At 51.8% G+C, this 15,699-nt stretch overlaps 1 protein-coding gene across 12 annotated transcripts in view; it reads left to right on the top strand.

Annotated features, from left to right (window-relative positions):
- Positions 1 to 15,699, top strand: part of MED24 (mediator complex subunit 24) — a 57,171-nt gene that overhangs the window by 33,182 nt on the left and 8,290 nt on the right. For 7 of the 12 annotated variants that reach the window (XR_001884926.1, XM_017869271.1, XM_017869270.1 and 4 more), the window contains 14 exons: positions 4,917 to 4,955; positions 5,273 to 5,346; positions 5,713 to 5,945; positions 6,090 to 6,146; positions 7,610 to 7,721; positions 7,860 to 8,010; positions 8,303 to 8,416; positions 8,973 to 9,020; positions 11,097 to 11,179; positions 11,472 to 11,558; positions 13,220 to 13,331; positions 14,078 to 14,256; positions 15,129 to 15,166; positions 15,608 to 15,690. Coding sequence is in view for 11 of the 12 variants with exons in the window: in XM_017869271.1 (XP_017724760.1) it covers positions 4,917 to 4,955; positions 5,273 to 5,346; positions 5,713 to 5,945; positions 6,090 to 6,146; positions 7,610 to 7,721; positions 7,860 to 8,010; positions 8,303 to 8,416; positions 8,973 to 9,020; positions 11,097 to 11,179; positions 11,472 to 11,558; positions 13,220 to 13,331; positions 14,078 to 14,256; positions 15,129 to 15,166; positions 15,608 to 15,690 (1,410 nt within the window). In the remaining variant the exon portion in view is untranslated. The remainder of the gene's footprint in view (positions 1 to 4,916; positions 4,956 to 5,272; positions 5,347 to 5,712; positions 5,946 to 6,089; positions 6,147 to 7,609; positions 7,722 to 7,859; positions 8,011 to 8,302; positions 8,417 to 8,972; positions 9,021 to 11,096; positions 11,180 to 11,471; positions 11,559 to 13,219; positions 13,332 to 14,077; positions 14,257 to 15,128; positions 15,167 to 15,607; positions 15,691 to 15,699) is intronic. The other 5 variants (XM_017869273.1, XM_017869276.1, XM_017869279.1 and 2 more) reach the window with 3 other exon arrangements.

Raw genomic sequence — 15,699 nt, 5'->3', positions numbered from 1 at the left:
ACGAGGTCAGGAGATCGTGACCATCCTGGCTAACACGGTGAAACCCTGTCTCTACTAAAAATATAAAAAATTAGCCGGGCGTGGTGGCGGGCGCCTGTAGTCCCAGGTACTTGGGAAGCTGAGGCAGGAGAATGGCGTGAACGCAGGAGGCAGAGGTTGCAGTGAGCCGAGATCACGGCACTGCACTCCAGCCTGGGCTACAGAGCAAGACCCTGTCTCAATAAATAAATAAATAAATAAATAAATAAATAAATAAATAAAACATGGTGGTGTGTGCCTGTAGTCCCAGCTACTCAGGAGGCTGAGGTGGGAGGATAGCTTGAACCGGGGAGCACCTCTGCACTCTAGCCTGGGTGACAGAGTGAGACCCTGTCTCAAAAAACAAACAAACCAATAGAAAAGTCCTGAAATGTGTAAACACTGATGGGAAAGGGAAGAAAAAGAAAGAGGCTGATGTAACAGAGAGAAGTAAATAGATATGAAAGACCTTTGTGACCTCTCAAGTACTGTGCAAAATTAGTAATTTATTCTTCCTTCAGAGTCAAGAGGCTCTTTGGCCCAATGTTATGCGAGTAGAGGGCACTTAGGATTAGTTGGGATGTTGAATATTCAGAAGAGCAGCGAGGATTTGGGAGCAGCTGTGGGGTCAGGCGGGGCTAGCCACAAGCGCCGTGGCCACACAGAGGGTCTCCTACCCTGGGGGCCATGGTGGTTCAGAGCTACTGTGATAGAATGATTAAGACTGGAATAGGCCAGTTCCTGCTTTGTAAAACAGTTCGTCATGTAGAAAGCATTTTCAGCTCTCTGGAGTAGCCGTGCTTTATTAATACAGTTAGCAGAAATCTACTGAACAGAATTCAGCATTTGAAGACCGTAAATTCATTTTGATGAATGGCATCCCTCAGAACATGCAGAATTGGGGATTTCTCTCCTGGCATTTGAGGGTCAGTGTTTAGTGGGGACATCTAGCTCCCCCTGCAGGTTGGTATCCAGCAAGGTTCAGTTCTTTGCCAAGCACTCGCTATGGGGACATCAGTTATAAATAAACAAAACACTCGCCGGAACGTTACGATCATCCTGCCCAGGCAGCCTCCCAGCTTTCTGATGGATATCAGACACTAGCTCTGGCCTCACAGCATGGTGGTTCTGAACACTGATTGTATTTAAGCCCTCTCTGTTTTGCTCCTGTTCACCGAGGTGTGCTAGTGAAAGATGCCTGAACAGAGCAGTGTATTCTGGTGAGAAGGAAATCGCACAGGACGGAAAGTTTGCCATATCCAAGTGATTGAGCAGACAGCTTTCTTCCTCTCCATTTTTTTTTTTTTTTTTTTGAGACGGAGTCTCGCTCTATCGTCAAGCTGGAATGCAGTGGTGCGATCTTGGCTCTCTGCAACCTCTGCCTCCTGGATTCAAGGGATTCTCCTGCCTCAGCCTCCTGAGTAGCTGGGATTACAGGCATGCGCCACCACGCCTGGCTAGTTTTTGTATTTTTAGTAGAGACAGGGTTTCACCATGTTGGCCAGGATGGTCTTGATCTCTTGACCTTGTGATCCGCCTGCCTTGGCCTCCTAAAGTGCTGGGATTACAGGCGTAAGCCACTGCACCCGCCCGACAGCTTTCTTCTTAAATCTTTGGAGGCTTCCACTCCTCCAGCAGAGACAGCCTAGGAGGTGATTGTCCTGATAGTTTTTGTCATTGTATCCTGCTTTTGTATTTTGGTATGCTTTGCCACTGATTTTGAGTATACCACTGTAACTATTTTTTATGGTATTATTTATATTTTATCAACATTCTGTAATTTTTTTTAATATGACAAGATTTTATGTAGGGTTTAATTTGTTAGGAGAAATTATTTTGAACTAGATCTCCAGTCTTATGATGGTGACGAATAGGTTTTACTAACAGAAATTTATTTTAAGGTAAGATTTTTTTTTTTTTTTTTGAGACGGAGTTTCGCTCTGTCGCCCAGGCTGGAGTGCAGTGGCCGGATCTCAGCTCACTGCAAGCTCTGCCTCCCGGGTTTACGCCATTCTCCTGCCTCAGCCTCCCGAGTAGCTGGGACTACAGGCGCCCGCCACCTCGCGCAGCTAGTTTTTTGTATTTTTTTTAGTAGAGACGGGGTTTCACGGTGTTAGCCAGGATGGTCTCGATCTCCTGACCTCGTGATCCACCCATCTCGGCCTCCCAAAGTGCTGGGATTACAGGCTTGAGCCACCGCGCCCGGCCGTAAGATTTTTCCAGAAGGCAACTAGTTAGTAGAATTTATCTATTCCAAGCAATAAAAACTTCCTGAGGGTCTATTGTATACCAGTTCTTGGGCTAGATGCTAGAGAAACAGATATAAATTCAATACCATCTCTGTCCTCTGGGAACTTACTGTTCAGGCAGAACTTCCTAAAATGTATTTTGGAAATACTAGGTACATGAGATTCCTTGGTCAAATACGTTTAAAGAATATTGCTTTGTTTTATCATCAGTCTTCTTAGAGATTCTCATTGTATATGAGTATATCATGGTTTTGAGAAGCTCTGTGGTAAAGTTCTCTGTATATGTTTAATCCAGTGTTTGTCAAATTTATGTCACACACAAGCTCAGGGTGTGTGTGCGATATTTCTTTCTTTCTTTTTTTTTTTTGAAACGGAGTCTAGCTCTGTCGCCCAGGCTGGAGTGCAGTGGCGCGATCTCGGCTCACTGCCAGCTCCACCTCCCAGGTTCACACCATTCTCCTGCCTCAGCCTCCAGAGGAGCTGGGACTACAGGCGCCCGCCACCATGCCCAGCTAATTTTTTTTTTTTTTTTTTTTGTATTTTTTTAGTAGAGACAGGGTTTCACCGTGTTCGCCAGGATGGTCTCGATCTCCTGACCTTGTGATTCGCCCGTCTCGGCCTCCCAAAGTGCTGCGATTACAGGCTTGAGCCACCGCGCCCGGCCCCAGCTAATTTTTTTGTATTTATTTTTGGTGGAGACGAGGTTTCACCATGTTAGCCACGATGGTCTCAATCTCCTGACCTCGTGATCCACCCGCCTTGGACTCCCAAAGTGCTGGGATTACAGGCGTGAGCTACCACACCTGGCCTGACATTTCTTAACAACCTGAGAACCTCTAGAGCAGCATGGTCCAACAGGACTTTCTACAGTGATTGAAATGTTCTTTATCTACCCTGTCCAGTACAGAAGCCCCTGGCCGCATGTGGCCGTGGAGCACTTGAAATGTGGCTAGTGTGACTGAAGAACTGCATTTTAAATTTTATTTAACTTTTTTTTTTTTTTGAGACAGAGTCTCTTGTTCTGTCGCCTAGGCTGGAGTGCAGTGGCGGGATCTCAGCTCACTACAAGCTCCGCCTCCCGAGTTCACGCCATTCTCCTGTCCCAGCCTCCCTAGTAGCTGGGACTACAAGCGTCCGCCATCACACCTGGCCAATTTTTTTGTATTTTTAGTAGAGATGGGGTTTCATCATGTTAGCCAGGATGGTCTTGATCTTCTGACCTCATGATTTTCCAGCCTTGGCCTCCCAAAGTGCTAGGATTATAGGCATGAGCGACCACACCCAGCCAAATTTTATTTAACTTTAATTAATTTAAATTTAAATAGCCACATGGGGCTAGTGACTTCTCTATTGGATAGGGCAGCTTTGGAAGCTACTCTGAGACATGCTGAGCTAAAGGTGTGTTTTTATTTATTCATTCTACAAATATCAAGTTTGTGGTGGTCACTGAGTAAAAGCATCCTTGTCCGCAAGGAGCTTCTGATTTAGTGGGGACTGCAGACACCTGCCATGTAATGATGAGCCTAAGGTGATTACTGGGAGCACAGAGGAAGGGTTTGAGCTTGGTAACAGGTTGGGGTTGATCAAGGAAGGTGTCCTGGATGGGTCCTAGAGAGTAAGTTCTGGAGAACAATTAAGAGTTTGTCGGTGGCTCATACCTGTAATCCCAGCACTTTGGGAGGCCGAGACAGGCGAATCACGAGGTCAGGAGATCGAGACCATCCTGGCTAACACGGTGAAACCCCGTCTCTACTAAAAATACACAAAAAACTAGCCGGGCGTAGTGGTGGGCGCCTGTAGTCCCAAATACTGGGGAGGCTGAGGCAGGAGAACGGTGGGAACCCGGGAGGCGGAGCTTGCAGTGAGCCGAGATCCCGCCACAGCACTCCAGCAGCCTGGGCGACAGAGCGAGACTCCGTCTCAAAAAAAAAGAGTTTGTAGTTTGTACAGTAAAACTCTGTCTTTCCCCCTCCCCTCCCCCTCCCTTCCCCCTCCCTCCTTCCCTCCTTCCTTCCTTCCTTCCTCCCTCCCTCCCTCTCTCTCTCTCTTTCTTTTCCTTTCTTTTCCTTCCTTTCTTCCTTCCCTTCCTTCCTTCCTTGTTTCTTTCTTTCCTTCTTTCTTTTCGTCTCACTCTGTCATCCAGGCTGGAGTGCAGTGGCACGATCTCAGCTCACTGCAACCTCCAACTCCCTGATTCAAGCGATTCTCCTGCCTCAGCCTCCTGAGTAGCTGGGATTACAGGCACGCACTACCACACCCAGCTAATTTTATATTTTTAGTAGAGACAGGGTTTCACCATGTTGGCCAGGATGGTCTCAAACTCCTGACCTCGTGATCCGCCCACCTCGGCCTCCCAAAGTTCTGGGATTACAGGCGTGAGCCACCGCACCTGACCTGAAACATGGAGCCTCTGAGTATCCCCAAAATCATCTTCTTGATGGGCTTATGCTGATACCATTTGCAGTGAGTCTGACAGAGGCAGGAATAGGGTGGTGCACAGTGACACTGCCTCTCCTTCCCTGGGTTGAAGAGGGCCTCTGGAAGGGATTGAGGTTCAGGAGAGCTACAGCAACTTGAAGCCTCAGTTTTTGTTCCTCTCAACTGTAGGAGACTAGTTACCTAAAGATTATCTTTCTTCCTTCTCTCCAGATGGTGTCCTACTCTTCTGTCCTCACAGCCATCAGTAAGGTATGACCGTAGGCACTCAGGAGCTAGATTGGGGATGACAGACAAGGCCCCACCTTGATGGCCCTGATCCTGTGACCCATGAGGCTGGATAGGCAGCACATGATGCCTCTGGCTGGCATTGCTGGCCTTCCATGGGAGGGGGATCCTGGCAAGTAGCAGCTGGTGCTTGGGAGCCAATGTCCAGTGTTGAGGATGCTGAGTCTGGAACCCAAGGTTGGAGGAGAGAGGAGCAGGAGTCCCGAACACACCATCTGCCTCATGTGAGACCTGGGGGTGGACAGGGGCATTCCATAGCATCTCCACTGTCCTTTCCACAGTTTGATGACTTTTCTCGGGACCTGTGTGTCCAGGCATTGCTAGACATCATGGACATGTTTTGTGACCGTCTGAGGTAAGGACGGGGTAAGGGGGCTCACAACGTTCTAGCCTTGTCTTAGTGCCGAGGTGCAGCTCCTAGCACACAGACCGAGACCAACTCTGGGTTCCCATGTTTTTTCTCCCCACCTGCCCATCCACACTCACCCGTCCCCTCCTTTTCTTACTCCCTTAGGACAGAGTGCCTCCTCTCTGTCTGGAGTAGCTCATTTGAAATCTTGTCCAGTAGAAGCCAAAGGGGCTAAGCGTCTTCCCTAGGACTTTGCTAGCTTTGCAGCCCTAGTCCCTAGTAGGGGAGTGCCAGGGACTCTGGGGAACATTGGTGTGGGTCAGATTTCAGCCATTAGAAGAACAGAGGCTAATTTTGCATCCTTCCCTGTAGCTGTCACGGCAAAGCCGAGGAGTGCATCGGACTGTGCCGAGCCCTTCTTAGCGCCCTCCACTGGCTGCTGCGCTGCACGGCAGCCTCTGCAGAGCGGCTCCGGGAGGGGTTGGAGGCCGGCACTCCGGCCGCTGGGGAGAAGCAGCTTGCCGTGTGCCTTCAGCGCCTGGAGAAAACCCTCAGCAGCACCAAGAACCGGGCCCTGCTGCACATCGCCAAACTAGAGGAGGCCTGTATGTCCCTTGATTCCCCTGAGCCCCACCTGCCGCTGCTCCCGTAGCCGGTCCTTTAATTGAGAAGGGAGAGGCAGGATGCCATCCCACCTCTTTCCAGGAGGATCTGAAACCATCCCACTTCCTTTTTTTTCTCCCCATAAGCATTGCACACATCCCAGGGACTTGGGCAGGGTGGCACCCGAGCCAATCAACCAACAGGTATTTACTGAGCATTGTGGTACGCCCAGCACTGTGCTAGGTGCTGCGGGCGGGGGGCGGGGGGCTACCAAAGGAGCATGTGGCAGGGTCCCTGCCCTCATCAAGCATAGCTGCTAGTGGGGAGCAAGACTAATACATCACAGACGCGGAAAAAACTAGAGGACAAGACAAGCACGGTGTCCGTTACTGTGTTTGTCTCCATGTTACTCATCGTCTGGAAGCAAATGATTCTTGTATTTGAATGTTACCTAAAATGCCCCTTTTAACACAGTGCCTGTCTGCTGTTGGGCCTGTTGTACCATATGCCTCTTGACTCAAGTTCAGATGTTAAGTGTTGGTACTTTCCAGAGCCTGAGAACAGACAGATCACCTGGTGGGAGGGAAGATGCCGGTATTTCCAGCAACGGGGTCCTAAGGCCATAGTCTTGCTCCTTGAAACCCAAGTGGCTTGGGACCACCTACAGATCTCTTGTTCTCCAGGAACAAGAATGCTAGAATGGGCTACTCACGAGACTTCAGGACCTGGTTGGAGAGCTTGTTTTAGGACTAGTATATTTATTTCTTCCCCAAGTGTGTTTTACTGCCTGTGAAAAGTCCAAAAACATAATCTTTATATAAAAATGGACTGTGTTGACAGCCTCTTCCTTACCTTGGGCCCTTGATAAATGTTTATTGGCTGAAAATTGGATGAATACTGAATTTTAATGGATCTCAGGTCTTGTCTTTTTTTTCCCCTTTTATGCTCCATGGAGGTTAATGGGCTAGTTGGTGCCATTGTTCATCATTTGACCCTCTGCAATTGTAACTAGGATAAGTAACTCATAATTCAGTGCTAACTGATATGGCTTAGACCATGAGTGTGGGCATTAAGGAAGGACAGAACAGTGAGTTAGACCAGTTGGGTGAGTTGCTAAAGGAACTGGGGCTTGAACAGAAGCTTAGAGCATGGTGGGAGTTTGAGAGAGGGTGTGTGAGAGGCCTTCAGCAGGGGAGGGCAGCAAGCACAATGCCTAGATGAGGGAGTGGTTGAGAATGAGAAGGCCATTTAGGGACCCAGCTCCCCCAGAGGAGAGTGACAGCCTCTGCAAGACTGGATTTTGGGATCCGCCCACTCCTCGAGTGATTTGTGGCTACCCTCCCTGTTCCAGCCACTGGGCTCTGGCCTCCCTCTGCCTCTCTCTCCTGAGCCTGTGTGATGCCATACCTTCTGAAGTCAGCTGGCTGTGTCCCTTGGAAGTCAGGTCTTTGGGAATGGTCTCTGGGGTTTCCAGCTCTAGGTGCCCACTCCCCTTCTGGAAACAGTGCATGCTGCCCTCAGGCCCCTCCTTCCCTGTCGTTCTCAGGGAAAGCCTTCCTGTGTGGTTTCATGTGCCAGAGGGGGTGCCAAAATCGAGGAGTTCGGGGCAAGGCGCTCCCTCTCCCCTGTTTCCCATCACGTTTCTGCACTTCTTTCCCTCTGCCAGCTTCCTGGACTGCCATCGAGCATTCTCTCTTGAAACTTGGAGAGATCCTGGCCAATCTCAGCAACCCCCAGCTCCGGAGCCAGGCCGAGCAGTGCGGCACCCTCATTAGGAGGTACCAGCTCCCTGGGGGATGGTGGTGGAGGGAGAGGGAGGACACGCCCTGGGGTGGGAAGATGTGGCACCTGGTGCCATCCTCTCCACTTCACCTTTGGCCCCCCAAACACTGCCCCCTGTGTTTGTGACCCCTCAGCATCCCCATGATGCTGTCTGTGCATGCGGAGCAGATGAACAAGACCGGCTTCCCCACCGTCCATGCCGTGATCCTGCTCGAGGGCACCATGAACCTGACAGGCGAGACACAGTCCCTGGTGGAGCAGCTGACGATGGTGAAGCGCATGCAGGTGGGAGGGGCCAAGTGGCTCTCCCCTCCCCAAGGCGGGCCAGCCTGTTGGGGGCAGGAGGGAGGATTATTGTAGTCCTCCCTGGGAGAAGTGGGGTTTCTCCTGCTCCATGATGGAAAGTGGGTGCTAGTCGTGCACACTTCTGTCATTGGACCTTACGCTCCTGGTTCTCAGCACACAGCTGGGCAGTGACTCTGCCATGCAGTCTCTGAGCCAGCCAAATCTCAGAGTCCACAGAAGGATGACGGGGTATGGGCACCCTCTTAGGCCTCATCCTTGGCTCTTCCCACAGCATATCCCCACCCCACTTTTTGTCCTGGAGATCTGGAAAGCTTGCTTCGTGGGGCTCATTGAGTCTCCCGAGGGTACGGAGGAGCTCAAGTGGACAGCTTTCACTTTCCTCAAGGTACTGGGGACGTGGGAGGGGCAGAGCCAGTCTAGGAATGGTTCTCAGGAAGAGCAGCGGCACCCTGGACCTTTGCCCTGTGTTCCTCCCTGTGGGTGCTGGGCCCAGCCTGCCAGGTATCCCAGCGCAAGTTCCCATTGATCATGTTCTCTGAAAGTGCCAGGGCTATATTTAGCCCATTTGGCAGACTCCGTTTTTTCTTACCACAGAGGTGCAGTTTAGCTTGGTCATCAGACAGATTGGTGTAGGGGAGTGAAGGGAGCCAGGGAATGGGGCCCCAGTCCTCCTTGAAGCTGGGGATCCACTTTTGCTTATGGCATTTTTTTCTGTTGAGCTAGCAGAGGTGCAGGGTCCCTGTGTCCTGTGCCTAGGCCTGGGGGCATCAGGGGCTTGGGCACCTATTGGCTTTTTCATTCAGCACTAAGTGTGCTCTCACTCGCAGGGTAGGAGTGTTCCTGTCTTTTCCTGGAGCAGGGGGTCGGGGGGATGCCTTCAGGGGTAGATGAAAGAGAAAAGAAATGGATCTTCCTGTTTTTCCCCCTGCCTCACCCCCTAGATTCCACAGGTTTTGGTGAAGTTGAAGAAGTACTCTCATGGGGACAAGGTGAGTTGAGTTGAGGATTAAGATGGAGGCATGGGAGCAGAAACAAGGGCCAAGGGGAGGGTCCTTCAGGCCCCAGCTGGGCAGTGTTCTCATGCCTGGAAGAGAGCCGAATGCGTGTATACACCTCAGTGTGTGTGTGCTTTGCCATGTGCGTGCTTCAGCATGTGCATCCTTCGCTGTGTGTGTGCTTCAGCATGTGTGTGCTTCAGTGTGTGTGCTTTGCTGTGTCTGTGCTTCAGCGTGTGCGTGATTTGCCATGTGTGCTTCAGCGTGTGTGTGCTTCAGTGTGTATGCTTCAGTGTGTGCGCCTCAGTGTGTGTGTGCTTCAGCATGTGCGTCTTCAGTGTATGTGTGCGTTAGCATGTGCGTTGCTTCCACCATGTGTGTGCTTCAGTGTGTGTGTGCTTTCACCGTTGTGTGTTAGCGTGTGCGTGGTTCGCTGTGTGGTGTGCTTCCAGCATGTGTGTGCTTCCAGTGTGTGTCTGCTTCAGTGTGTGCTTCAGGCATGTGCGTGCTTTGCTGTTGCGTGCTTTAGGCATGTATGTGCTTCTCGCCCGTGTGCGTGCTTCAGCGTGTGCGGTGCTTACAGCCGTGTATGTGCCCTTCCAGCATGTGGGGTGCTTTGCCGTGTGTGGCGCTTCAGTGTGTGCGTGCTTTGCCCGTGTGGTGCTTCAGTGTGTGTGCTAACATCGTGGTGCACTTCCAGGCGTATGTGCTTCAGCGTGTGTGTGCTTCAGGCCGTGTGCGTGCGCTTCAGCCGTGTGTGTGGCTTCCAGCGGTTGCGTGTGCTTCAGCCAATGTGGCGTGTGCTTCAGCGTGTGTGTGCTTCCAGCGTGTGCGTGTGCTTCAGCGTGTGTGTGCTTCAGCGTGTGTGCTTCCAGCGTGTGCATGTGGCTTCAGCATGTGTGTGCTTCGGCAGCGTGTGTGGCTTCCAGCGTGTGTGTGTGCTCAGCCGTGTGGCGTGTGGCTTCACGTGTGCGTGTGCCTTTCAGCGCCGTGTGTGCTTCAGCCGTGTGGCGTGTGCTTCAGCTGTGGCGTGTGCTCAGCGTGTGTGCTTCAGCGTGTGTGCTTCAGCCGTGTGTGTGCTTGCAGGCGTGTGCGTGTGCCTTCAGCGTGTGCGTGTGCTTCAGCGTGTGTTGCCTCAGCCCGTGTGTGTGTGCTTCAGCGTGTGTGCTTCGCGTGTGTGTGCTTCAGCGTGTGCTGTGCTTCCAGGCGTGTGTGCCTTCAGGCGTTGTGTGCTTCAGCGTTGTGCGTGTGCTTCAGCGTGTGCGTGTGGCTTCAGGCGTCGTGTGCTTCAGCCCGTTGTGTGTGCTTGGCAGGCGTGTGTGTGTGCTTCAGCGTGTGTGTTCAGCGTGTGCGTGTGCTTCAGCGTGTGCGTGTCCTTTCCAGCGGTGTGCGCTTCAGCGTGCTGTGCTTCAGCGTGTGCGTGGTGCTTCGAGCGTGTGTGTGGCTTCAGCCGTGTGTGTGTGCTTCAGCGTGTGTGCTTGCAGCGTGTGGCATGTGGGCTTCAGCGTGTGTGCTTCAGCATGTGTGTGCTTCAGCCGTGTGCGTGTGCTTCGGCCCGTGATGCGTGTGCTTCAGCGTGTGTGCTTCAAGCGTGGTTGTGTGCTTCAGCGTGTGTGTGTGCTTCAGCGTGTGTGTGCTTCAGCGTGTGTGTGGCTGCAGTGTGTGTGGCGGCTTCAGTGTGTGTGCTTCAGCGTGTGTGTATACTTCAGCATGTGTGTGTGCTTCAGCATATGTGTGTGCTTCAGTGTGTGCGTGTTTCGCCATGTGTGTGCTTCAGCGTGTGTGCTTCAGTGTATGTGTGTGCTTCAGTGTATGCGTGCTTTTCCGTGTGTGCTTCAGCATGTGTGTGCTTTGCCATGTGTGTGCTTCAGCATGTGTGTGCTTCAGTGTGTGCATGTGCTTCAGCCAGTGTGTGTGCTTCAGCATGTGTGTGCACCCACAGCATACACCCAGGCTCAGGCAGAAGGCAGCCAGGCAGCTCAGGCTGATGCCTCCAGCAGACAAGGTTGCCTGAGATGATCAGGGCCTGGTGGTCCCGGAAACCAGGTGGACACTTCTGCCTCTTTCTAGGACTTCACTGAGGATGTCAACTGTGCTTTTGAGTTCCTGCTGAAACTCACACCCTTGTTGGACAAAGCTGACCAGCGCTGCAAGTATGAGCTCCCCTGGTCACCCCCACCCTACTGGAAGGGGTTCTGGGTTCTTTCCCTGATCTCTGTGCCAGAGAAGCCTCAGGGGACTCTGTCTCCTTGTTCATTCCCCTTGGCAGGGGCAGGAAGCAGAAGCCCATAGTTGCCAAGTCCCCAGAACCCCTCTACTGTCCCTCTGGCACTCCAGATTTTCCTCATCCTGAAAGAGGGAGGATGCTGCTCAGGGACCTGCCACTCCCACCCCTCGCCCTCCCAGCCAGGTGCCCAGTTCCCTCCACATCTTTCTCCCTCACAGCTGTGACTGTACAAACTTCCTGCTCCAAGAATGTGGCAAGCAGGGGCTTCTGTCTGAGGCCAGTGTCAACAACCTTATGGCTAAGCGGTAAGTGTGAGCGTGCCTGGGCTACCCCAAGAGCCTCTTGACCTCTCTCTCGTTACGGTGGGGCTGCTGGGTGCCTTTCAACCTCCTGTCTAAAGTTTGAGCTGCAAGTGACTGGGGCTTTGCCTAGGTGTACCGGCCGGGCGCGGTGACTCACGCCTGTCATCCCAGCACTTTGGGAGGCTGAGGCGGGTGGATCACCTGAGATCGGGAGTTCAAGACCAGCCTGACCAACATGGAGAAACCTCATCTCTGCTAAAAATAAAAAATTAGCTGTGGTGGCACATGCCTGTAATCCCAGCTGCTTGGGAGGCTGAGGCAGTAGAATCGCTTGAACCTGGGAGATGGAGGTTGTGGTGAGGCAAGATCATGCCATTGCACTCCAGTCTGGGCAACAAGAGTGAAACTCTGTCTCAAAAAAAAAAAAGAAAAGAAAAGAAAAGAAGCATGGGTATCTTCAGACCAGAGTTTTACATTCTTAGTCATTGCTCTTTAACTCATGCCCATCTTTGTGATAAAAGTAAAAATCCTAGGCCGGAGGCAGATGGATTACTTGGAGGCCAGGAGTTCAAGACCAGCCTGCCCAACATGGCAAAACCCCATGTCTACTAAAAATACAAAAATCAGCCAGGCATGGTGGTGCGTGCCTGTAATCTCAGCTACTCTGGAGGCTGAAGCATGAGAATTGCTTGAACCCAGGAGGCAGAGGTTGCGATGAGGCGAAATCATGCCACTGCACCCCAGTCTGGGTGATAGAGTGAGACCTTGTCTCAAAAAAAAAAAAAGTAAAATCCTGAATCTTCCTTTAATCTTAAATGTGCTTTCAGAACATTTAAGACTAACGATAGGCTGGGTGCAATGCTTCACACCTGTAATCCCAGCACTTTGGGAGGCCGAGGCGGGCAGATCATGAGGTCAGGAGTTCGAGACCAGCCTGGTCAACATAGTGAAACCCCATCTCTACTAAAAATACAAAAATTAGCCGGGCGTGGTGGTATGCACCTGTAATTCCAGCTACTCAGGAGGCTGAGGCAGTAGAATAGCTTGAACCCAGAAGGCGGAGGTTGTAGTGAGCTGAGATTGCACCACTGGATTCCAGCCTGGGTGACAGAGCGAGACTCTGTCTCAAAAAACAAAAGACTAATGATAAAATGCCAGGCACAGTGGCTCACCTGTCATCCCAGGACTTTGGGAGGCCAAGGTGGGTGGATCACCTGAGGTCAGGAGTTTGAGACCAGACTGGCCAACATGGTGAACCTTGTCTCTACTAAAAATGTAAAAAAGTAGCCGGGCGTGGTGGTGAGTGCCCAGCTACTCGGGAGGCAGAGGCTGCAGTGAGCCGAGATTGCACCACTGTACTCCAGCCTGGGCGACAGAGTGAGACCTGTCTCAAAAAAAAAAAAAAAAAGAGGACTAAGGATCAATCAGTGATTGCGACATTGACTATGCTTCCATAAACTTCAGCTGAGATCACACCACTGCACTTCAGCCAGGGCGACAGAGCGAGACTCCGTCTCAAAAAAAAAGAACTTCACCCCAACCTGGAGATTCTTACATGCTTCCCACCTCCTCTGCTCATTTCCTTCTGGGCTTGAACGAGGGAATGTGTCAAGAATTTCTCTTCATTCCTCTTCCCTTCCTTGGCCAACTGGTGATGTCCACAGCAAAGCAGACCGAGAGCACGCACCCCAGCAGAAATCGGGAGAGAATGCCAACATCCAGCCCAACATCCAGCTGATCCTCCGGGCAGAGCCCACTGTCACAAACATCCTCAAGGTGAGTGTGCCATTCCCTGGCCACCAGTCTTCTCTTTCTTCTTCCCAGTGCTCCTTCTGCTTGCAGATAAACAAACAGGCCACAGACCTCTGTCTCCTTTAGCTTTTATACATAGTTGCTGTGGAGGTAGTGAAAGGGGAGGCAAGGGCAGCTGCCACCGAATGCTAACCCGTGGGACCTTCATTTGTACACCAGGCACCGCAGTAGGCACTTTCATTTAGGCCGTCTCACGTGGAAACAACAGAGACGTGGGTGCGGTGGCTCACGCCTGTAATCCCAGCATTTTGGGAGGCTGAGGTGGGAAGATCACTTGAGGTCAGAAGTTTGAGACCAGCTTGGCCAACGTGGTGAAACCACATCTCTACTAAAAACACAAAATTCACTGAATGTGGTGGTGCATGCCTGTAATCCCTGTTACTTGGGAGGCTGAGGCAGGAAAATCGCTGAACCCGGGAGGCAGAGGTTGCAGTGAGCCGAGATTGCGCCACTGCACTCCAGCCTGGGCAATAGAGCAAGACTCCATCTCAAAAAAAAGAAAGGAAACAACAGAGAAGCTCCCAGCTGTGACCTTGCCCACTCCAGCCTTACCACCTGCATGCCAGTGTAGATGAGAGGGATGGATCGGAGAGCAAGGGTGGGTTTTAGGAATTCTTTTCCAGATCGAAGTCGGAAAGATGTAGATTACATTCCAGGTTGTGAAAAAGAGAAAATGTGGCTAGGCTGTATCTTGGGTGGGGGGTCTTCAGTGTTCTTCAGGACTTGATTTCCTGTCCTGTCCCCAGACGATGGATGCAGACCACTCTAAGTCCCCGGAGGGACTGCTGGGAGTCCTGGGCCACATGCTGTCCGGGAAGAGTCTGGACTTGCTGCTGGCTGCCGCTGCTGCCACTGGAAAGCTGAAATCCTTCGCCCGGAAATTCATCAAGTGAGGAAGGCCAAGCCCCTGACCCCAGGGCGTGCAGGGAGGCCGCGTGTTGGGAGGAGGTAGCAGGGTAGGAGTCAGGTACGGGTCTGGGTCTCATCCAGAGACCCACGGGCCTAGGCAGAGCATCCTGGCTGGAGATCTTGGAGGAAGGGCCTGTTCTTGCGACCTAAGTGTTCCTTTCTCTTCAGCTGAGGATGGAGTGGACATGTTTGGTAAAGGGATGAGGGTAAGGGTTGAGGTGTTGAACACTGGGCATGCTGGGCATGCAGGAATTCTGAGTATGCCCAGTTATTAATAAGGGGCTCTCAAATTCGGTTGCCTTTGGTTGTCCTGGAATTTGACATATATAGAACATGGTTCCATTCAGTGAGCCATTCTCTAGGCCTTGGAAATCTTCTAGCAATAAAAATCCTTCTGGCCGGGTGTGGTGGCTCACGCCTGTAATCCCAGCACTAAGGGAGGCCAAGGTGGGCGGATCACCTGAGGTCAGGAGTTGAAGACCAGCCTGGCCAACTTGGTGAAACCCTGTCTCTACTAAAAATATAAAAAATTAGCCAGGTGTGGTGGCGGGCATCTGTAATCCCAGCTACTTGGGAGACTGAGGCAGAAGAATTGCTTGAACGGAGGCAGAGGTTGCAGTGAGCGGAGATTGTGCCACTGTACTCCAGCCTGGGTAACAGAGCGAGACTCTATCTCAAAAAAAAAAAAAAAAAGAAAAGAAATCCTTCTTTTCCTGTACCAATGTGTCTCATTTTAAGTTTAACCAGTAACTCAGACTCTCGCGACCACTCTCTGAGCATGTGTAGTCCCCAGCACCCAGCTACTGCTCAGCTCATGCCCTGGTTAATGCAACCTGTCTCCATTCCTTTCAGTTTGAATGAATTCACAACCTATGGCAGCGAAGAAAGCAGTAAGTCAGCCCTGCGCATCTGCAGGCCCAGTGGGCCCTGAGGAGGGGTGTGGCGGAGAGTGTGGGAGGGAGGAGGGCTCCAAGGCTCAACAGGGGGAGGCTGTGCTCCCTCCTCAGAGCCATGACCAATGGAAGCTTCCACAGAGCTTCAAAGTGGGTAATGCTGGAAAAGTATTCTTCCCAGACCATCCCTGTGTCTCCTTCCGCCCTCACCCCTTTATGACTTGGTTGGGTATGCCAGGAGAGGGTGCTGGGGGTCTTTGGTTTCAAGGAAGGGATGATGTTCCAGTTGAGACTCAAGAAAAGGATTCTGAGCCTCAGAGCTTTGAAGGAGCCACTTGGTCCCTGACCTTCCTAGAGACAAATCCCGATCCCTGTCGACCCAGACACGGACTCCCCCATGCCCTCGTCTGGGAGCTCAGCCTTCCTGTCCTTCCACAGCCAAACCGGCCTCCGTCCGGGCCCTGCTGTTTGACATCTCCTTCCTCATGCTGTGCCATGTGGCCCAGACCTATGGTTCAGAGGTGAGAGAG

Source organism: Rhinopithecus bieti, unplaced genomic scaffold (assembly GCF_001698545.2).
Source record: "Rhinopithecus bieti isolate Rb0 unplaced genomic scaffold, ASM169854v2 scaffold_5019, whole genome shotgun sequence".
In the NCBI taxonomy this organism is placed as follows: domain Eukaryota; kingdom Metazoa; phylum Chordata; class Mammalia; order Primates; family Cercopithecidae; genus Rhinopithecus; species Rhinopithecus bieti.
This window is presented reverse-complemented; position numbering and strand designations above follow the sequence as displayed.